This window comes from Rhipicephalus sanguineus, chromosome 4, assembly GCF_013339695.2.
Source record: "Rhipicephalus sanguineus isolate Rsan-2018 chromosome 4, BIME_Rsan_1.4, whole genome shotgun sequence".
Taxonomy (NCBI): domain Eukaryota; kingdom Metazoa; phylum Arthropoda; class Arachnida; order Ixodida; family Ixodidae; genus Rhipicephalus; species Rhipicephalus sanguineus.
The window spans coordinates 57,906,419-57,929,514 of record NC_051179.1 but is presented as its reverse complement, the minus strand read 5'-3'; the positions used below and the strand labels follow the sequence as shown (position 1 = coordinate 57,929,514).

Below are 23,096 nucleotides of genomic sequence, written 5' to 3'. Positions count from 1 at the left end.
GTGGACGTGCTGATGCTCATTAAATGTCGAGCTCATTTCCTTCAACCAGCATTGCACACAATAATGGCAGAAAACCAAATGTGCCATCATGATCACACGCAATCTACACTAAGACCTGCCATGGCGACAAGTGAGTCAAGAAGACTTCCCCATTCCCAACCAACCCAAAGTGCCAGTGTGAATTTAGCAGTGCTCTTTTAGATGAAACTCCCTAGAGGAGAGGGAAGAAGGAAGGAAAGTATTGGTGCTGGTCAGAAACAAAGTAGACAAAGGTCTCTTGCAAACTGTAGGAAAATAAGTAGTTAGGAAGGAATAGGAAACGAAGCACCAAGCAGAACGATAGGGAAAAAAAAAAAAACTTACAGTGCAAATACAGATAGACTGTCACAAAGCACAAGAGGCAGCAAGGAACTAAGCACAGCACAGCAAACCAAGTACAGTAGCAGAGAAATGAGGAAAAAAGAAAAGAGAAAAGGCCAGTGCTCTCAAACCAAGGAGACAGAGTGAGTGAGACCTACCAGGTGTGGCATTCTAGTCTGTAGCATCTGCAAGTCTTCGTAGCTATACAAAGGCTGTTGCTGCAAGCCCTTTTGTGGGTAGGACAAAACAAAAACAAAAGAAAAAAAAAAAGGAAAAGAGAAATAAAAAAAATAAAGGTCAGGTTCATCATGCTTTCAAAAGTTCATCACAGAACAAAATAACTGAAACAAAACAGAAATGTAACCAAATATCATCACATGCCACGTTTAAATGCAGGTCCAAGAAAACTAAGCTGCACAATATATAGGACACCACTTTTTTTTTTAAGGGGGGACGCGGCTTTCGTATCGCGAAAAATGGCAAAAAAATCGATTTTTTGAAAATCATATTTTCAGTTTCTGTAGCCCTTTTTATATCCGATTCCAAAATATCTTCACCGAAAACCGCGTAGAAGTGCTATAAAAAATTGTTGCGCCTGCCGAGGTGGCGAAAATTATTGGGGAAATCACAAAAAAAAACACCGATTTTCAAAAAATCATAGCTACGCAACGACGCCACCGGGCGCCGATATCTTGGGCTCATCGGAAAGCGCATTTCTCCGTCTTCAAATTCCCCGCCGCAGCTGGCTCCTCCATTCGAAAACAAGCGTACAAAAAGCAAATGTTCGAAGGTCGTTTCGAGCCCTCCGATTGGCCGCGTCCGCCATGTTGCCCCAGCGCGCCTCGCCATTGGTCCGATGCTCGCTCCGGGAGATCGTCGTCTGCAGCTCGTGCGTCTCCAGGTCGCGGCTGGCGAAAGTCGCGCTACTTCGTGGCGTATTCGCACTCGCTCTGTGTTCACGGCTCGACGATCACTTTGAATAGAACTACGTTTTAGTTCGGAGCTGCTAGCTGAAGCTCGGTGGGATTACGATGGCGCGCCGCACTCGTAGCGAACATCGCAAACGCAGGCAAACGTGCGTCTCTGACCGACTCTCTAGCGTTGACTCGTCGGATCCGTGGTTGGAGGTTCTGCTTATGAGCACTTCGGACGTCGTGACGAAGATGATCGCAGGACGACTCTTTGTGCTCGCGACCACGCATTACGTACTTTGAAACATCGGGCACCGCGGCCGGCGCGTCTACTGCTCGGAGTCGTCACTAGGCCTAACTCCGCTTACGGCGCCGGCACGCGAGACGAACCTCGAACTTTGCGGGCAAGAACAACGCGTTAGCGGACTCGTGGCAGTGTGCTTCTTCGCAAGCAACGAAGCGCTTCGCCCGCCGGCTCCTCGGTAAAGCGGATGGTCATTTTACGCATCGGCAGCGGACCCCACGGCCAAGCTCGTCGCGCAGCGGGCGCGCGTCGGCGTCCCGAAATGCGAGGCCAAACACATTGCGCGCATATTTTTCGTCGCCGCACCTAGGCATATTGCGCATCGTCACCGAATGCCGCCACCCAACACATCGCGTGCCGACTTCCCGGACTATGCGGCCGAGCACTTAGAGGTGAAATAAAGCACTATGATGCAATGCTTGGGGCCGTGCTTGGTATCGCCGTAAGCGCTCATGAATCATCTGAAAAAATAAAAGCCTCGCAGATAACCGTGTCCGCGACCGGGTGAATGATAAAGCGCATCGCAGGCGAGGTTTACAAATTAGCTTGAGTGAAACAGGGAGATGAATACATATCTTTCCAATTCGCGTCTTGAATAAACTGCTAAGGAATTCCTATTTCACCATTGTCTTGGCCATAACTGCCTGTTATTTAGGAGGAAGGGATAGGTTGTCATGATGAGAGCCATTCTTAGTATCCTATAAAAATGATTCAATGATCGATTGCAATCAAGACTTAATTATGTTACTGATAGCATGAATACAAGAAAGCTGGCAAATCATCATAGTACATGGCCTAATTGCATTACAATATCTTGTTTTTTTGTCATGTTTATTACACCACTTCATAACTTCGTTTAAAATCCATGCTGCATGTTCTTTGTATATCAGAAAAGGATTTTAAGAAAAAAGAAAACAAAGGCACAAAAGATGAAAGGCCACATGTGCAGGACGTCTAATGTTATAAAACAAACCAAAGATCACAATTTTCTTGTGTTTTAGAGAAGCAAGGCACCTCAAAATAAAGACAGGGCACTCAAGAAACTGCACATTACGAAGGACTCAAAATATTACGACCCCAGTGCCTTTTGATGAAGCAATATCATTGGTACAACTTTAAAAGCCGTTTTCTCAAAACGACTTTTCTTGCTTCCTGCTTCGCTTGTTCCGCTGATTTCTCAGTGACCGCTGGGTCTATTTCAGTTCCGTTTTTTGTTCTATATGCCTTGAAGCACAGTTCAGGGTGTGACATTCTTGCTTTTTCAGTATGGCCTTTTGATAATTAGCTATTTGACAAGTTGCACAAAGCCTCGATGCCTGTTGCACAGTCACCTCATGAAAAATGAAAACTAAAAAAAATTTGTTGCAAATAAAAAAATCTAAGAATGTCATGCCCGCTATCAGACATCTTAGAATGCATAGCACTTTGAACGAGTTTCCTATCGCATTTTTTAAGCGAGTCAGACTCGGAACAAGAGCAGAAGGTGAAATATATTGTACATCAAAAACTTGTAAAGATATAGTCATGAAATTTCTGCAGTAGCATTAAAAAAACATTTCAAATAAGTGTGCCAATTTTCATCAAAATCCATGAAGAAATAAGAAAGTTGGTACCGAAAGCCACGTCCCCCCTTAAAGGCACATTCACACCAAGACAATTCGGCGTCTACAGAAATATGGAACCCAGTTCGGTGGGAGAAAATGCCACGCCAATCAGTTTCAGACCTACTTCTGCCCCTCCAGGGTGCAGATACAAATGCAAGCAGCACTATGCAAATAGCAGTTTCTGCTTCTGATGCAAAGCTGAGAAAGAACTTGCGTTCCTTCTTGAGCCCTCATAGTTGCTGCATCAGAATAGGGAAATTACACGAAAAGATTGAGCTGACTGGACGGAAGAGGGAAGAGTGGCGCAGCATGCTTTGCTGCCGACGCTATGTAGCAACTACATGGGCATGGAGGTTGAACAGCGCAAGCGGCACGACATTTTGGTGGCAGGAATGCTTTCCGGCTTCTGTAGACACTGAATGGCCCAGGTGTGAACAAGCCGTTACACCGCATAAACGGGTGCTGGACCCGTGAACACACCTCTGGAAAAAAGAACAGACATACGTGCAGGAAAATATCTGCAAATGTTTCGGCAAAACTGTAATGCAGCGAAGCTGGCGTTTGTGAAAGTTGGCATTGTTCAACGCTTCTTGGGCCCCCTGCCATGCCTTCCACGCTTCTAAGTGTTTGCAGAGCACAGGGAAAGTGGAGCACAGCACCGTTGTGGTCAAATGCGAATCCCTTCAATCCTTTAAGGTGTCTGAATCACCAGGTACTACATCCAAAAATTTCGTTTCTCTAAGAAATCAGTCGTGGACTGTATACCACAGGGTGCTCTTCGTTCCCCTTCTAACACATATATTTACCAGAAGCTTATTTCTGATTGGTGTCCATTCAAGCTCACGTTCAACTCGCAATATATTCTTTTGGTTAAACTGGTGGCTGTGCCCCGCATGTGTAAACACGCAAGGCAAACATTGCAATCAGAAGAGCTCGGGTGGGGGCTAATCATTGCAAGCGTTCTCATTTACTAGTAATTATACTTCAGTAGCTGGATCTGCAGCATACACTGCACTGTGGCTACAAGCAACCTGTAGCCCATTGCCCACGGTGCAATGGCAACGACCCAAAGTGCAACCCTTGCAGCCTCTCCTCAGGTTTCAAGTGTTTCGTTCAACAGTGTGCATTTCAGAATAAAAGTCATCACTGGAAAAGCTGCAAGTATGCACAACTTGCCAAAAGGAAAAATCAGCGCAATAAATTTGCCGGAAATAAAGTTGAAGCTATGTCATGCACTAGCACAATGCAAGTCTTTCCAGCTGCTGGAATGTTGCTTTTCTTTCCCACTAAATGTCTGCACAAAACAGCACTAGAATATTTGCAAATGTAACATGGTAAAGTATACGCTAATACAGTAGGCTCAACATGCTTCCTTTCACGGACACTGGTTGCAAGGCCTCTAAGAAACAAGCACTAATCTCTTCGCAACACTTTGCACACAAGAACAGAGCATGGCACAAGACAAGACTATGGCAGGGGCCTCAGGTTTTTACTAAAGCTGCTTTTTTAGCTGTGATAAACTGTCTCCAAGACATCGAGCAAGGCTCGACAAAAGAAAACACTGAATATGTATGAAAAGTGTGCTGGCACTCACATAGTACGGCATGGCAGCGTTTCCCACAAGGAACTGGTGGCCAAGCATGGCAGTAGGCACTCCAGGCGGCATCGTGGGCATGGTCTTGCCCGCTGCACAACAGACATTGGATGCCACCATGATTATAAGATTAACTTGTTTTAATGCTTGTCAGATAGACTGAAGTCTGAAAAATTAAGCTTTGGAACTTTCATGTCATGAAATTATATATAATGAGGCAAATAAAACTGCCCTTGAGATCCACAGAGTAATCTAACTTCAATGAAGCTAAACTGTAATACCAGAGCTGTGCGAATAGCAAAATTCTGGGTGCGAAGAGAATTCAAATATTGAAGTGTGAGTGCGAATCGAATCGAATATTTTTCGAGTATTTTTCTAATACTTCGAAGCGATACTGCAGAAAAAAAAGTTGGAGAGGATTCCTAAGCATATTCTTATGAGATAGCATCATGAAAGTTTCTTTTTACTAGGTTGATGAAGCGCTGGTGGGGTGGTATTTCATAGTTTTCTTATCAAGATTGAGGCAATGTAGAGGCCAAATTGTATTTATGTACATGATTTGGCACAACCAAAGTGTTGTCGACAACACTTTACACGTGATAGGCAAAGATGCTATTTCCTCAGCCTCTCCCACTCTTTCAACTTCCGTGGAAGCCCAACTGACGTGGCGGACCAGGGCGTGCTCCCTTCAAGTCTAGAGCTCCAAATCTGTCTCGTAGACGTCGATATATAACAACACCTGAAATTTTGGATGCTAAAAGGCTTCGGCGTCCGATTTTTCGGACTTCCTGTACAAATCTTAGGTCCAAAACAGCGTTAATTGAGCCCCCACCTCTGCCACATCTTCCATCTCCATGTTGGAACCAGCGTTTTCTTGAGTTAATACTAGGGGTGTGCGAACATTCGAAATTTCGAATATTTTTCGAATAGTGTTTGCTATTCGATTCGATTCGCACTGAAATTTTACTATTCGAACTTCCCAAAGACAAATGCAGTCAACGTCTGGTTGAAAGTGACCCCTTCAGATTTTTAATATGCTTCACCTCATTACACTCTCGTATTGCGGCAAAGCTGCCTTTCAAGCTCCGTTACGGTCGAACTTAGCCAAGAGAAAAAGTCCGGTTGGAAATGGTCCCTAGATTTTTAATATGCTTCACCTCATCACACCCCCGTATTGCGGCAAAGCTGCCTTTCAAGCTCCGTTACGGTCGAACTTAGGCAAGAGAGAGTCAACGTCTGATTGGAAGTGGTCCCTAGATTTTCAATATGCTTCACCTCCTCACACCCCCGTATTGCGGCAAAGCTGCCTTTCAAGGCCCGTTAAGCCCCAACCACTGGCACGCGTATGCACGCGCCTAGGCGTCAAATGCGCCTCTCGGCGTCGGTCGCGGAGGGCTGTACGCGTCCATACGCCTCGAGGCGCGTGGGGTCAAGACGACTTTGATATTTTCGGCTACGTCACCACGCGTACGGCGCGCCAACCAATCAGAGGCCGGCATGGGCCGGCGGCGCCAACCAATCAGAGGCCGCGATACCTCTGAGTGCTATGCCTAATGGCCGCCGCTTCGAAGGCACCTCCGAGTGCAGGGCAAGCACGGAAACTACGGTCGCAAACGCTCCTGAGTGACCGCGTCGTCATCCAGTACGTCGACGACACGGCGAACGACCACGAGTGCTACCAGTGGGACGCTGTTTCGTGCCGAGTTCGAGCGACACCGACAAATCCAGCGAATGCTTCCCGACTGCCCTTGCCCCGGTTTTAAGTGCCATCGTCGACCGAGTGAAAACATCGTACCTGCTACTGCGGCATGTCGCTGCTCCTGTGCTCTGATCTGTGTGTATCTGCGCTCGGAACGGGTGTAAACATGCTTCGGAGGTTTGAAGTCCTCAGCGTGAGCCCTCGCCTACCACGAAGTCAATTCAGAGTGGTCTTGAGTGCGATCGTCGACCGAGTGAAAACATCGTACCAACTACTGCAGCATGTCGCTGCTCCTGTGCTCTGATCTGTGTGTATCTGCGCTCGGAACGGGTGTAAACATGCTTCGGAGGTTTGAAGTCCTCAGCGTGAGCCCTCGCCTACCACGAAGTCAATTCAGAGTGGTCTTGAGTGCGATCGTCGACCGAGTGAAAACATCGTACCAACTACTGCAGCATGTCGCTGCTCCTGTGCTCTGATCTGTGTGTATCTGCGCTCGGAACGGGTGTAAACATGCTTCGGAGGTTTGAAGTCCTCAGCGTGAGCCCTCGCCTACCACGAAGTCAATTCAGAGTGGTCTTGAGTGCGATCGTCGACCGAGTGAAAACATCGTACCAACTACTGCAGCATGTCGCTGCTCCTGTGCTCTGATCTGTGTGTATCTGCGCTCGGAACGGGTGTAAACATGCTTCGGAGGTTTGAAGTCCTCAGCGTGAGCCCTCGCCTACCACGAAGTCAATTCAGAGTGGTCTTGAGTGCGATCGTCGACCGAGTGAAAACATCGTACCAACTACTGCAGCATGTCGCTGCTCCTGTGCTCTGATCTGTGTGTATCTGCGCTCGGAACGGGTGTAAACATGCTTCGGAGGTTTGAAGTCCTCAGCGTGAGCCCTCGCCTACCACGAAGTCAATTCAGAGTGGTCTTGAGTGCGATCGTCGACCGAGTGAAAACATCGTACCAACTACTGCAGCATGTCGCTGCTCCTGTGCTCTGATCTGTGTGTATCTGCGCTCGGAACGGGTGTAAACATGCTTCGGAGGTTTGAAGTCCTCAGCGTGAGCCCTCGCCTACCACGAAGTCAATTCAGAGTGGTCTTGAGTGCGGTCGTCGACCGAGTGAAAACATCGTACCAACTACTGCAGCATGTCGCTGCTCCTGTGCTCTGATCTGTGTGTATCTGCGCTCGGAACGGGTGTAAACATGCTTCGGAGGTTTGAAGTCCTCAGCGTGAGCCCTCGCCTACCACGAAGTCAATTCAGAGTGGTCTTGAGTGCGATCGTCGACTGAGTGAAAACATCGTACCAACTACTGCAGCATGTCGCTGCTCCTGTGCTCTGATCTGTGTGTATCTGCGCTCGGAACGGGTGTAAACATGCTTCGGAGGTTTGAAGTCCTCAGCGTGAGCCCTCGCCTACCACGAAGTCAATTCAGAGTGGTCTTGAGTGCGATCGTCGACCGAGTGAAAACATCGTACCAACTACTGCAGCATGTCGCTGCTCCTGTGCTCTGATCTGTGTGTATCTGCGCTCGGAACGGGTGTAAACATGCTTCGGAGGTTTGAAGTCCTCAGCGTGAGCCCTCGCCTACCACGAAGTCAATTCAGAGTGGTCTTGAGTGCGATCGTCGACCGAGTGAAAACATCGTACCAACTACTGCAGCATGTCGCTGCTCCTGTGCTCTGATCTGTGTGTATCTGCGCTCGGAACGGGTGTAAACATGCTTCGGAGGTTTGAAGTCCTCAGCGTGAGCCCTCGCCTACCACGAAGTCAATTCAGAGTGGTCTTGAGTGCGATCGTCGACCGAGTGAAAACATCGTACCAACTACTGCAGCATGTCGCTGCTCCTGTGCTCTGATCTGTGTGTATCTGCGCTCGGAACGGGTGTAAACATGCTTCGGAGGTTTGAAGTCCTCAGCGTGAGCCCTCGCCTACCACGAAGTCAATTCAGAGTGGTCTTGAGTGCGATCGTCGACCGAGTGAAAACATCGTACCAACTACTGCAGCATGTCACTGCTCCTGTGCTCTGATCTGTGTGTATCTGCGCTCGGAACGGGTGTAAACATGCTTCGGAGGTTTGAAGTCCTCAGCGTGAGCCCTCGCCTACCACGAAGTCAATTCAGAGTGGTCTTGAGTGCGATCGTCGACCGAGTGAAAACATCGTACCAACTACTGCAGCATGTCGCTGCTCCTGTGCTCTGATCTGTGTGTATCTGCGCTCGGAACGGGTGTAAACATGCTTCGGAGGTTTGAAGTCCTCAGCGTGAGCCCTCGCTTACCGCGAAGTCAATTCAGAGCGGTGTCGTCTGCATTCAGCGTAGGCCTCTACCGTCGAGTTCGTGTGAACCAGTTCATGTGAGGAAGTTTGGTTGAAGGAAATTGATGGTAGTTGTTTCCGTCGAAACATAGACGCTATATATGACGCTAGAGACTTCGCGTGGCGCTTACGCAGGAGTTTTTAACCGCAGTGTGTTTGTTTTCAACATCGTCATTCGCCTCATCATTGCCGAAAGCGAACATCGCCCTTGCCAACGCATTTCGGTGATGTGACAGCGTACATGAGGAGGATTTGCGGATTTTACGACGCTGAAACATTGGTTGACTTCGGCGCAAATCGTTTGCGTGTGTTGCCAAGCTAACAACAAGCGTGCGCTTGTTGGTAGCAGTGTGACGTGTTTTCGTGCCGGGTACCAGCGACGCCGACACATTAAGCTGTCAGCGGTCTCATTTACATTCATGTATAAAATAGAAGCTCGAACGTGAGCGAGTGTGGTGATCGAAAAAGAAAGTTGCATGATTAAGTGCTGCTTGTGTTGCCTGCTATTTCACATCTTGACTCTTGGTCTGCTTCTCTGCCGTGCAACTACACCTTAGCACATGCCCAGTTGCACATGCCTTGTTTTGCAGGTTGTCTATTCTGACACACATTCTCCCTAGTCTTTTCTGATACTCATAGACGGGAGAATGTGAACAGTGGCGCTTCTCCATCGTTTTACAGTTTACTTAAATATAACACATGTTTTGTTTACAGCTGGACAGCTAATTTGCTAAAAAGCTTGTAAGTGACAAGCACCTCCATTGAAATCTGAGGTGCACAATGACACGATAGTAAGAAGAGAAGAGCATGACATCACACGTATGTGCAGAAGGAATGAAAGTGCAATATTACTGTGCTGCTCTTTGTTTAGAAGGAATTCAAACGGTGCCTCACTGGAACCTCAGACACTTGTGGGACCATTCTAAACTGCGCACATATTTATCTCTTCCTCCAGACTGAATCCAGCTGAAATAATTATTTGATAGTTTCAAATGCCAAATCCTTGGATGTATTGCAAGGACTATTTCATTTCTGTTCAGTTCTTTGTATATGCACTAACTTAGACTATGCATGCACTTAAGCATAATTGAAATATGAAGACATTCATTCAGTTTAGCTATGTTAGACAACTTGCCAAAGACTTTTATACAGTGCTCTGGTGCAATCCTATGAGCGATATCTGTTGTATCATGAAGTTTCAGGCACAATTTATTATGTTAGAGGGTATTTTGACTACTGATGACGTGCAAAGACCTTCTACGCAGTGCTTGGTTCCAATCTTATGACCGATATCTGTCGCATCGTGAAGTTTCAGGCACGATTTATTATATTAGAGGGTATTTTGACTACTGACGACGTCCAAAGGCTTTCTACACAGTGCTTGGTTCCAATCTTATGACCGATATCTGTTGCATCGTGAAGTTTCAGGCACGATTTATTATATTAGAGGGTATTTTGACTACTGACGACGTCCAAAGGCCTTCTACACAGTGCTTGGTTCCAATCTTATGACCGATATCTGTCGCATCGTGAAGTTTCAGGCACGATTTATTATATTAGAGGGTATTTTGACTACTGACGACGTCCAAAGGCTTTCTACACAGTGCTTGGTTCCAATCTTATGACCGATATCTGTTGCATCGTGAAGTTTCAGGCACGATTTATTATGTTAGAGGGTATTTTGACTACTGACGACGTCCAGAGGCCTTCTACACAGTGCTTGGTTCCAATCTTATGACCGATATCTGTCGCATCGTGAAGTTTCAGGCACGATTTATTATATTAGAGGGTATTTTGACTACTGATGACGTCCAAAGGCTTTCTACACAGTGCTTGGTTCCAATCTTATGACCGATATCTGTCGCATCGTGAAGTTTCAGGCACGATTTATTATGTTAGAGGGTATTTTGACTACTGACGACGTCCAGAGGCCTTCTACACAGTGCTTGGTTCCAATCTTATGACCGATATCTGTTGCATCGTGAAGTTTCAGGCACGATTTATTATGTTAGAGGGTATTTTGACTACTGACGACGTCCAGAGGCCTTCTACACAGTGCTTGGTTCCAACCTTATGACCGATATCTGTCGCATCGTGAAGTTTCAGGCACGATTTATTATATTAGAGGGTATTTTGACTACTGACGACGTCCAAAGGCTTTCTACACAGTGCTTGGTTCCAATCTTATGACCGATATCTGTTGCATCGTGAAGTTTCAGGCACGATTTATTATGTTAGAGGGTATTTTGACTACTGACGACGTCCAGAGGCCTTCTACACAGTGCTTGGTTCCAATCTTATGACCGATATCTGTCGCATCATGAAGTACCAGGTGTGGTTTGTTGCGCTAGAGGATATTTCGACTACACACAACGTGCAAAGACCAGTGCTCGGTTCCAATCTTATGGCCGATATCTGTCGCATCATGAAATGTCAGGTGTGGTTTGTTGCGATATTTAGACTACAGACAACGTCCAAAAGCCTTCTACACAGTGCACAGCTGCAATCACAATCTTGACATAACCCATTTTTTTGTGCACACTAACATGTTCAAATACAGTTTTTTCTGATATTTACGAACACTGGAATGATGTACCTGGTTCCGTTCGTAAAATGAATGTATCTGATTTTTGGAGGCACTTGTATGATATTAGTGTTCTATTTCTCTCATTTTTTACCCAGTTGCACTCAACAGGTGGCGATATTTGCTTTTGTTGAAGCAGTTATTGCCATATTACTGTAAACATTCTTTCCTTTTGTATTCATGTACACCACTCCTGCAGTAGCCCTGCATTGGGCTGCAATATTTGAAAATAAATAAATAAATAGACTGTTTAATTATGAACTCGATGCGTATTTTGTGGTGAACAGCGCATATTCATTTATTAGAAAACAAGAAAGTCAGGCCATACTTGCAGTGCTACAGTTTACCTGCATTTTGTTGCTGGACGGGACATAAGTAACTGAGTTTCCAGTAATGTTGGTTTCTTGTTTCCATGCTACTGAAAAAAATTTGAGTTAGTATGTATGCTTGCTCCAGGATTCGAACTTCTCAATGTTGGCCCATGTAATAAACTGTAACTCATATTAGGTAGCTAGAATATTAGTCACGGTGACGCCCGTGGTACGCGGCAGGGGGTAGCCAGGGGGGTGGGGGGGTTCAACCCCCCCCCCGAAATTTTTGAATTTTGCTTGCGCATATGTACACGCACACATACAAACGCACGCACGAACATACATAATGTATGGTTGAACCCCCCCGAAAAAAATTTCTGGCTACGCCCCTGGTACGCGGGAAAGCCGTCTTTTTGTTAATGTGAAAAGTATTAGTCGTTATGCGGCGAATTTTTAGGGCACCTCGTTTGGACTTTGCAGCAAACGTCTATTTCCTTTTTTTTTTCGTAACTAAAGTACGTGCCAAGAAACGACGTCAAGCCCACCGACGGTGCGGGCGACGCCGCTCCCGTCCGCTTCTTGGAGCAGAACCATTTTCATGAACAGGATGATTATATTCGTGTTGGGCACTAAAAGCATGGCCGTGAACAGGCGTCAACAAGGCGATCACACAAGCGTTGGCGATCTCGCAAACATCGTTGGCTGCGTCCCGTGATGCAGACGTGAACTTAGCAGCGCACGCGCCAATGTCGATTACTTGTGCATACCATGGTTGTTACTTTGGTCATTGCGATGTTAATTACGTCTTAAATAGTCAAAACAGTGGTGGGTGAAGCACAATCACTATTTTAACGACAGTCTAATTCGCTTCGATTGATAACGCACCGTTCTAGGCTGTACATGGACAGTTTTAAATAAAAAGATCAGGCAACACTGTGCCTCTGCCGAAAGCGAGCGTCGGCGCGGTCGACGCTTGCCAGTGGTTGCGCGCCCTTTTCCTCCACGGGGCGCGCCGCGACGCATTTGACGCGTAGGCGCGTGGAACGCGTGCCGGCGCTTGCCAGTGGTTGGTACTTTACGGTCGAACTTAGCCAAGAGACAGTCAACGTCCGTTTGGAAGTGGTCCCTAGATTTTCAATATGCTTCACCTCATCACACCCCCGTATTGCGGCAAAGCTGCCTTTCAAGCTCCGCTACGGTCGCAAATGTATTAACTCACGAAAACGCTGGTTCCAATATGGAGATGAAAGATGTGGCAGAGTTGGGGACTGAATTAATGCTGTTTTGGACCTGAAATTTCGGCAGGAAGTCCGAAAAATCGGACGCCGAAGCTTTTTAGCATCCAAAATTTCAGATGTTCTTGTATATTGACGTCTACGAGGCAGATTTGGAACTCCGGACTTGAACACCCTTGTCTGCCACACCTGTTGGCCTTCCACAGCAGTTGAAAGAGGAGGAGAGGCTGAGGAAATGGCATCTCTGCCTATCACGTGTAAAGTGTTGTCGGCAACACTTTGGTTGCACCAAATCATGTACATAAATACAATTCGGCCTCTACATTGCCTCACTCTTGATAAGAAAGACAACTATGAAATATGACCCCACCAGCGCTTCATCAACCTAGCGAAGAAAAAAACACTTTCATGTTGTGATCTCACAAGAACATACTTAGGGATTCTCTGCAACTTTTTCTGTAATTTCACTTTGAAGTATTTGAAAAATGTTTGAGAAATATTCGAAAATTATTCGAAATTATTCGATTCGATTCGCACTCAATCTTTATTATTCGAATTCGCTTTGCACCCAAAATTTTGCTATTCGCACAGGTCTAGTTAATACATTTACGACCGTAGTGGAGCTTGAAAGGCAGCTTTGCCGCAATACGAGAGTGTAATGAGGTGAAGCATATTGAAAATCTGAAGAGGTCACTTTCAATCGGACTTGACTGTATTTGTGTTTGGGAAGTTCGAATTGTTTGAATAGTAAAATTCCAGTGCGAATCGAATTGAATAGCAAACACTGTTAGAAAAATATTCGAAATTTCGAACATTCGCACACCCCTATGTAATACCAAAGAATAAAGATAGCTATAGTCTAAGCTCAGGTTATGCGGTTTTCCACAGAGTTCAGCAATTGTTTCGCACAGCTGTTCAAAAGGCCTGCCCAGTTTGTGTTATTCACAAGTGAGGAAAAGGTTTGACAGTGATTAGCAAGTTGCTGCTTGCACATGGTGACACAAAAGATGAGCACACTCAGTTCCGCACTGTGGTGTTCATCAGACAAGCTGGTGGTGCAGCCAATGTGTTGACAGTGCCCTACTTTCATTTGTGCAAGCAATGAACACTTGGGAGAGGTTCCAGTTAAAGAGGTGGCAGGGGAATGGTGGTGTGTTTGGGTTGTCGTATACTATTACGCGTGCTGCCCACCATGCCTCTAACTGCACTGCACCTACACCACATGCACTATCCAACAGATAATTGAAAGCACAGAAGGAAGCTTGGCAGCGATGGCTGCACTATGGTGAGCCACTTGTGGTGAACCTGCCACAGCAAGTGGCTGACACTCTATGCATCACGCTTGCCCTGTGCATTCTCTTATTCACAAGGGGTCCAGCAACCGGTGGACTCTGGTGATATACTGAATGCTGGTGCCAAAAGGTTAGTGGCTTCTGAGAACATTATAGAAAGGAAATGCAACTTCCCTGGATCATTTCTATTTACGTTCTTAACTGCAAACGGTGTACGAAAATCTTATGACATGGGATTGCATCAGTGAGGTTTTACAGCAGTTTGATGCAGTCAGTGTGACATAAATGGAAGACCAACTAACAATTTTAGCTCTGCCACCTCTAGGTAGCCCAAGCAACCCCACTCACTTGCTGACATAGAGTTCTTGAGCACAGATGTGGTTGCCGTGGCACCCGCTAACGAGGACGCTGTTGTTGCTAGCGTTGACGCTGGCCCAGATGGCATCCCTGCTGCGGTGGCGGGGACATGCGAGTTCTCGTAAACGTGCTGTCCAAAAGAAGAGAATGGAATTATGCAGATTGCAAAGGATTCTCACTTATCAGCCATGCTAAGACATCAAATGAAGAAGATTTCTTAGAGGCACGAGAAAGCCAATGCCCTCGTGCGGATTTACATTCGTGGACAGCAAAACCACATTCACAGGACACCGGTGCCAGAACTTTTAAAGGAAGCAACTACAACATGAACGTTAAAAGTGCCTAAAATGTGAAAAATAAATTGCAATACAGCTGAACCCTTCTATAAGAGGTGCTGATTCAACAGACACTTGGGTATAAGAGATGTCTGTGTGCCTACATCAAAATAGGGGTTGATCAGAAAATAAAAACGTGGCCCCCAGCTTGTAAGGGGCACCTCACATAAGGGACAAGAACTGCTTCCAGGTGAGTGTCCCAAGGAGTGAATTCATCAACACCCCTTCACAGTGTCGCACAGTGCATGGCTTTAGTAAGTGCAATTTCCATCTCCCAAGTATTTCTTTTATGTGGGTAAAAAAAGAAGGGAACAAAAAATGCACATGAAGCAGCAAAAGTTGTACTATAATTGCTGAAACGCTTCGGTAATGAGTTGCTGTCAAGCCATGTCACATCTAAGTTGCACCAAAAGTACACTGTTTTATTTCACATTTATGACCCTAAATTCATCACATAATTATACCAGAAATAAACATTTTACAACTACTCTGTTTATCGAAGAATTTGTTACGAGTAAAGCAAACGGGTTCCCATGCAATCATGCAACCTTCCCTCAGCTTTCAAGCATTTCATTCAGCTGCATACAATCTCAGGAGAACGAAAGTCATGATTTGCTTCATCACTGAGAAGGTTGCATATTATGCATGTCGAACCATGAAGCAGCCTGGACATGGTGCTAATTGTACCAACCAACTCCTAACGCACTTCTTTTCCCCTGGATTGTACCCGTAAAAAAATGCGCACTACAGCTGTGTGGAGCAGCTATGACATGCAAGCCCCATTCCCGCACAAAATAAACTGACTAGAGCTCGCTACAAAATGCACTTTGTCCCCATTTTGTGATGGCTATGACGCTGCATTTGACACCTGACGAGAAGCTTTTGACAATGCCACAAACATGGTTTTGGTTTTGTTTCAACGCGCAACCAACTGTGGACTCATTTTATTGAAAAAGTGCGCGTAGATGCGAGTACACAGGGTAATTTGAAAACGGCACAGTGTATCACTTTGAGTATAGCTGCTAAATTTCATTACTCTAGGTCAACAAACAAAGAAGCCTTTTTTTTTTATTGTCACCTCACCCCTGAAACAGTAAAAACTAGGGTTCAAAAAGTTGGGCTGGCATTTGCAGAGCAATGGAGCACCCACCTGGCTGGCAGTTCCTTGCTGAGACGTGGAATCAAGCACTGAATCCTTCACCGAGTGAGGACCCAACCCTGCGGATGCCGAGAGCTTGGAAGAGACCCCATAGTTTGCCTGCTGTGGCTGGCTCGGCCCGGAATAGGCATTGCTCTGGTACGGACCCTGGTAACCTGCAACCACACAATATAGGACACGTATCACATGCCATCTTATTTGCAGCTGCTCTCATGCGTGCACACTTGATCTCATCAAATATCACACAGACCAGAAAATAAAGTGGGATACTGCAATACACCGCAATAAAGGCTAATCCCTTTAGGGGGGACGTACCTTTCGGAACGAACTTTCTTGTTTCTGGTTAGATCTTGACGAAAATTGGCACAAAGACTAAGAATGACCTCATAATGCTTCCATAAAAATTTCAAGATGATATCACGAAAACTTCCTGAGAAACAAATAATTTCATTACTGGACCTCGTGGAGCGGCTGGAGAGTTTAAGGGGGGACGCGGGTCTTAGAATAGTAAAAAATGGACAGAAAATCAGTTTTGAGAAAAACGCATTTTAGGCATGTTTGCACCCCTAAGCAGCTGCCCTCAAAATATTATCGCCGATTTCACCCGGGAAATGGGTTAAAACTTATTTTTAAGACGCCACGGGAGCCGCAAAATGCATCTCAACAGGCAAAATTTGTTCAAACTTCCCGCGCGCGCAGCAGCTGGCTGATCGCCGCCATCTTTGGCTTGTTTTGAAGCTGTTTTCTTTGTGTACATTTTGCGGCGTTTCAAAATGGTGTCGCTGCAACAGAACGGCCGATATCGGCTATCGGCGCTTTTCCGACCCCTTCTCTTGCACCTCCCATTGGCTGGCGCAACCCGAGGCGGCCATTTTGTTTTTGTATTTTTGTTCTGCGCTCACGGCTGCCGTGTTGCCGGTGTCGTGTGTTGTTACAAGTGTCATCTTCCTCTGCTTACGCTCGCGGTCGTGCGGCCCGCCGACACAAGTTACCTTATTTTGTGCTGGCACATCCGGAGATTCTCGTGTAAAGAAGACGCGCCAAGCGTAGGAGGGCGTGATGCCGAAACTACTTGTCGCTACCGGAGCGTCGAGTCTACGAGAACTGCCCGGTTCCCCTTGGTCAAGCTGCAGCCATCGGATCATTAGGCAAGGCTTCAGTGGCATTTGAAACCGCGTTCGTATGGCATACTATGCGGGACTGGCGAGTGCGCGGGACTGCCGAGTGCGCGGGAAATACGGCGACGGGAGGAGTGCTTGGAACGAGTGCGCGCAACGAAGCAGCGGAAATTCAAGCCGTTGGATGTTGGTGAATGGCAGCAAGGAAAATGGCACAGAATTTATCCACGTGGACTTATTCGTGATAAAAACGTTCTTTGGGCTTGTGCTTCGTTCCGAGTTCGGCTCAAGCAGTGACCTTTTTCAAGAGAGAGGGTATAGGCTGCTTTCAAAGCCTGTGCGTCATTATCATAGGTGCAACTCGCACGAGAAGCGTTTCTCGTAGAAGGTAGATGGTGATAGTGGTGCTAAGATAATTAATGTCATTTGAAGTGAAATGCATTAAATTAGGGCCACAAATACTGTCGACAAGGGTGCAACGGTAGTCGCTTCAACCACGACCTGACAGAGCAACACCGAAATTGCAGAGACGCCGTGTTACACTTTGGGAAATTGATCTGTGCTCCACAGCCTTGAGAAGGTTAAAAACTGACATTGGAAGTTGCAAAAGAAGCACTTATACAGCAGTGACACCAAGCACAGACTTTCAAAATTACACAAACCAGCAGGGGACCCCGAGTACAGCCCTTGCCTGCTGTTGAGCCAAGTGTTATTGCTGGACAATAATAACTGATTTTTGGTTTAATAAATAACCCACGTGCCTTTTAGACTTAATCTCTGTTTATTTTATTTGCCTGTTGCAAAGCCACATTCATAGACAAATTTTGTATTTCTTTAGCTAGCAAGGAATTGGTACAGACCTATGAGTTGCTAAAGGTGGAGTTTATCACTCTGGTACTGGGTGCACTATGTGGCTTTATAAGATTTTGCCAGTACATTGGCAGGTCATGGTCACTTATTTGGTATGGCTGTTCTCGTGAAGAAGAAACCTATCAAATGATATAACCACTAGTGCTGTGGCTGCACTTCCACAAAAGTTACAGTTGTCTGAAACTTCAAATGCGTTTTTCTCAGTTTGATATTTTTGCTCAACGCACTCAGCCTTACGGGGTTTTTTTCCATGTTGTTGCTGAGTAAAAATAACAAATTTGGTATCATTTTACTCGTATTGAAACGATCTGGGGGGTGATGCTATTTGCATTACTCTAGCACCATTTTACAAATTTTAATTAAAGATACTAATGAGAGTGAATCAGAAAAAATAACCGCCAGTGAGTGTTCATCTGTTTTCTGACCTTCACAGTGCTTGCTCTCAAGGGAATAAAAAAAGCATCACCCCCTACAGCACGATCTGGACATTGGGCCCATGCACTTACACATTGGTTTTAGTAGGTCGAAATTGCCGAAAAGCCCCGTACGAACCCTTACAAGAATCTATTTAGACAGTCCATAGACTGTCTAAACCCATTTTTAGAGTGTCCATGGACTGTCTAAATATATTTTTATAAGGGGAAGCAGGCACTAATTATTTTTTCGAACCTCGAGATCTTTGAACTAGTGCAGCTATTAAAAAAACTAATTACAGATTTGAAATCAGCATAAAAAACTGGTCAAGACAGTGAAGTTTAGTTCGTATTGACTCAAAAATAAAGAAAAAATTTTAGGACCCACGTCCCCCCTTAAAAAATGACCTAAAAAGTTGGTAAACACTGTGTGCAGAGGCAAATGTATGCTGAAGGGGGCTGCGTTTTCAAAATAAGTTTTTTGCAACACTAAAAATTGCAGTTCATGTTTTCTCCACTGATACTTCAATGAGCACATTTGCACTACAAACAAGAAACCCTACCAAAAATTTTAAAAGGCTAAATTAAAAAAAATAAGAACACAGCCCCCTGAGGCACAGTTCAAGGAGCATTACAAAAAAAAAAAAAAAAAAAAAACAACAAAAAACGGAATCGAAATCTGTCAAGTAGTTGCGAAGATATCTGCTCCACGAGCTGAGCTACATGCCAAAAAAAAAAAAAAAAAAAAAGGTATTGAGAAAACGAGGTTCAAAGTTTTGCGTCACGTTTACATGCCTAATAGGCACCAGGGTTGTAGTCCTTAGTGTCCTTTGCAGTGCGGCGTCGCTTGGCCATCTGACCTTTAGCCTGATGAGCTTTCACAGCCTTTTTTTTCCCGCATGGCATCTTTTTCGGCTGCTCTACGAAGTGCATGGCGTCCAGGTTGGAGACCAAGAGATGTGCATAGTTGGGTGTAGGCATGGAGGTTCCCAGCATTATACCCGCAGATTGCTTCACTGACAGCAGTTTCTGCAGCTATCAATGAGGCATGCTCTTCTTTGGGCAGAATCGACCAAATAATTGAGTGCAGGCTTTCGGCAGCATTTTGAGTTTTTTTGCCCTGGCACCGCTCAAGAAGTTAGTTAGTTAAATTGGGTTTAATGGCGCAAAAGCAACTGAGGCTAAGCTGCGCCAGACACAGGGTGTTTTGTAGTAGTCAGGACATTATATGTAATTCTAAAGCCTATGTAAGAAGCCGCTGTCTTTTAGGAAATCGATGACATTTGACAGGGGAACCAGTGCATCATCTCCTAGAATTAGACTCGGGTGCATAGGTATCTGATGTTTGTATAGTTCTCTGAAGTACTTTTTCCTTTCTGTTTCGCCATATGGGCACGTGATAAGGATATGTACAACTGTTAATGGCTGCTGGCATTTTTCACATTGCGGCATGTCTTCCTTTCTAAGCAAAAAGTTGTGTGTGAGGTGAGTGTGCCCAATTCGAAGTCTGCATAGAATAACCTCAATGAACCGTTGTTGATGATGGCACGTCTTCCATTCGCCTATTGTGGGCTTCACCAGATGAAGCTTATTAGTTGTACAGGAGTCCCACTGTTGCTGCCATTTTGATAACACCGCTAAGCGGATAGCACGCTGGCTATCTTTGTAGGGAATATTTATGTTTTTAATGGCTTTTTGTGCTGCTAGAGATGCACATTCGTCTGCCTTTTCATTGCCTGGGATCCCTACGTGACTTGGGACCCAGCAAAAACGGATGGTCACGCCAATACTGTTTAAAACAATCATGTTTAAAATATCACCAATTAACGGTTCACACTCAGATTTTAGATTTAGCGCTTGTAGTGCACTTAATGAATCAGTGTATATGACTGCTTTTTTGTGTTTACCTGTGATGATTTTTTTGCACTGCTTCCCGTAGGGCGTAGACTTCGGCGCTGAAAATGGACATGATATGAGGCACTCTAACGCTGATAGCGCTTTCCTCCATCACAACTCCGACTCCGACGTGGTTTTTAGTTTTCGAGCCATCCGTGTATACCTCGGTATAATCTTTGTATTTATCCTGAAGTGCGCGGAATTCCTGAGTTAGGTGCTCTTGTGCGGTGTCTTTTTTCTTCAGGCGAGCCAGTGAAAGATCACAAAGCTGCGTCAGATCCGACCACGGCGGCAGTCTCGGCGGTTTCGTGGTGATATTTAGAGCATCTTTAGAAATGTCATATGCCTGGCAGTGCTCTTCGAAACGTAGAATGAGTGGTTTGATGGAGTGTGGTTTGTTAGAGTAGTGTAAGCGTGAGTAGCAATTCGTGGTAATGTCATGGCATATGTGTTGAGGTAGTGACCTGATTCTTAAAACATATGAGACGGTTAAAAATACTCGACGCTGGCTTAGCGGAGGTTCATTGCAGTCTACGTATAAACTCTGCACAGGGGATGTTCTATAGGCGCCATTGGATAGACGCAGACCGAGATTGTGTACGGGGTCCAGGCGCCGAATGTATGACTCTCTTGCCGAGCCGTAAACAACGCACCCGTAATCTAGAATACTGCGTACTACCGAACGATAAATCCTCAGTAGGCATATCCGATCGGAACCCCAGTGCTTATGCGATAAGACTTTCAATATATTAAGCGCTTTGTGTGCCTTGATTTTCAGTGCATTTATGTGAGCCACAAAATTCAGTTTTTTGTCGAATGTGACGCCTAGGAATTTGTGTTCATGTTTTATCGTAATTGCAATGCTGTTTAATGTTATAACTGGGTCAGGGTGTAATCCTCTTCTTAGCGTAAACAGAACAGCGACAGTTTTCTGTGATGAGAATCGGAAACCATTTTTGTCCGCCCAGAGCACCAGTTTATTTATGGTAACTTGAAGTTGCCTCTCGCAGGTTGATAGGCTCGACGCACGGGAAGCGATTTGGAGGTCGTCAACATATAAAGAGTACATAACTGTGGGTGGTATGACCTCGTTAATAGTATTCATTTTAACTATAAATAGAGTTGTGCTAAGAATGCAGCCTTGAGGCACGCCGTTTTCCTGGACAAATGTGCGTGAAAGTGCCGTGCCCAACCGCACCTGAAATGTTCTGTTAGTCATGAAATCGGATAGGCAGTTCAGCATTTTACCACGAATGCCTAGGTTAGCGAGGTCTTGAAGAATGCCGAATCTCCACGTGGTATCATAGGCCTTCTCCAGGTCGAAGAAAACCGCGAGACAGTGTTGCTTGTATCGAAATGCCTCTCGTATTTCATGCTCCAGTCTGACAAGATGATCAGTAGTTGAACAACCTTTTCTATATCCACATTGATGTTTGTTTATCAGATCTCTTGAGTATAGGATAAAAGACAATCTGCAGTTTATGATGCTCTCATATGTTTTTGCCAAGCAGCTGGTTAGGGCAATCGGCCTGTAGCTGCTCGGCGATGTAGGGGGTTTACCAGCTTTTAGAAAGGGAACTACTATTGCATTTTTCCATTGTTCTGGCATTTTTCCAGATTGCCATATCATGTTGAAAAATGTCAGTAAAGCTTCTTTGGATATTTCGGAGAGATGTGCTAGCATGGAATAGTGTATGCGATCAGGTCCCACAGCCGTTTTTTGCCATTTGAGAGTACGATCTTTAGTTCCTGTAATGTTAGTGGTTTATTGTAAGCTTCATGTGAAGTACCAGTGAGGGGCAGTTTCTGCTTTTCTGCAGACTGTTTGTGTTTCAGGAATGTATCCGAGTAGTTGGCTGAGCTGGAGATGTTGTAAAAGTGTTGCCCTAAGATGTCTGCCTGCTCTTGTATTGTTGTTTGAGTGTCTGGACTTGTAAGAATGGGTATGGTATAGGCTGAATAGTCGCCTCCGAACTTTCTCAGCTGCTGCCATATTATTTTAGATGTGACTGTGCTATTGATAGAGGATATGTATTCCTGCCATGATGTTTTTTCGGCCTGCCTCCGGATATATCGGGCTTTGGCTTTAGCCTGCTTGAAGTTCACGAGGTTGCTGTAAGTGGGGTACCTCCTCAGGATGCCCCAGGCTTTATTTTGTAGTTTCTTTGACTCGCTACATTCCCTTGTCCACCAGGCATTTCGCTTTTTTCGGACACGACTTGATGATCGCGGTACTGCTATTTCGGCGGCTGCTATTATGATTTCTGTGATTTTATCGTTTATGTCATCAATGCTCATTTCTGGCGAAAAGATGTCTTCTAGTTTTGCAATCTCCTGAAATAGGGGCCAGTCTGCAAGATTGATCAGCCAACGGCGTGGTTTCGAGGTGAGGGTGGGGAGTGTCGATGGCAATTTTATTATTGCCGGTAAGTGGTCGCTACCGTATGAAGATTCCAGGACTTCCCATTTAAGATCGTTAAAAATTGATGGCGAGCAAAATGCTAAATCGAGGCAACTAAACTTGCGAGTACTCGATGAGAAGTATGTTGGTGTGCCAGAGTTTAGAAGACATGTGCTGTTTGACAAAATAAAATCTTCAATTATTTGTCCTTTCTGGTCTGTTTTTTCACTGCCCCATAGCGTACTGTGAGCGTTAAAATCCCCTGCTAAGACAAATGGTTCTGGTAGTTGCGCTGTTAGATCCTCGAGTTCTCGCACAGTTATATGCTCGTGCGGGGGAATA

General features: G+C 45.4%; 1 protein-coding gene across 6 annotated transcripts in view; it reads right to left on the bottom strand.

Annotated features, from left to right (window-relative positions):
• The window catches only part of LOC119390040 (protein lingerer), an 84,429-nt gene that overhangs the window by 15,334 nt on the left and 45,999 nt on the right, over positions 1-23,096 (bottom strand). For all 6 annotated transcript variants that reach the window (XR_005183209.2, XR_005183208.2, XM_037657555.2 and 3 more), the window contains exons 14-17: positions 16,048-16,211; positions 14,554-14,692; positions 4,774-4,865; positions 519-587 (exon numbers count right to left, since the gene is read on the bottom strand). Coding sequence is in view for 4 of the 6 variants with exons in the window: in XM_037657555.2 (XP_037513483.1) it covers positions 519-587; positions 4,774-4,865; positions 14,554-14,692; positions 16,048-16,211 (464 nt within the window). In the remaining 2 variants the exon portion in view is untranslated. The remainder of the gene's footprint in view (positions 1-518; positions 588-4,773; positions 4,866-14,553; positions 14,693-16,047; positions 16,212-23,096) is intronic.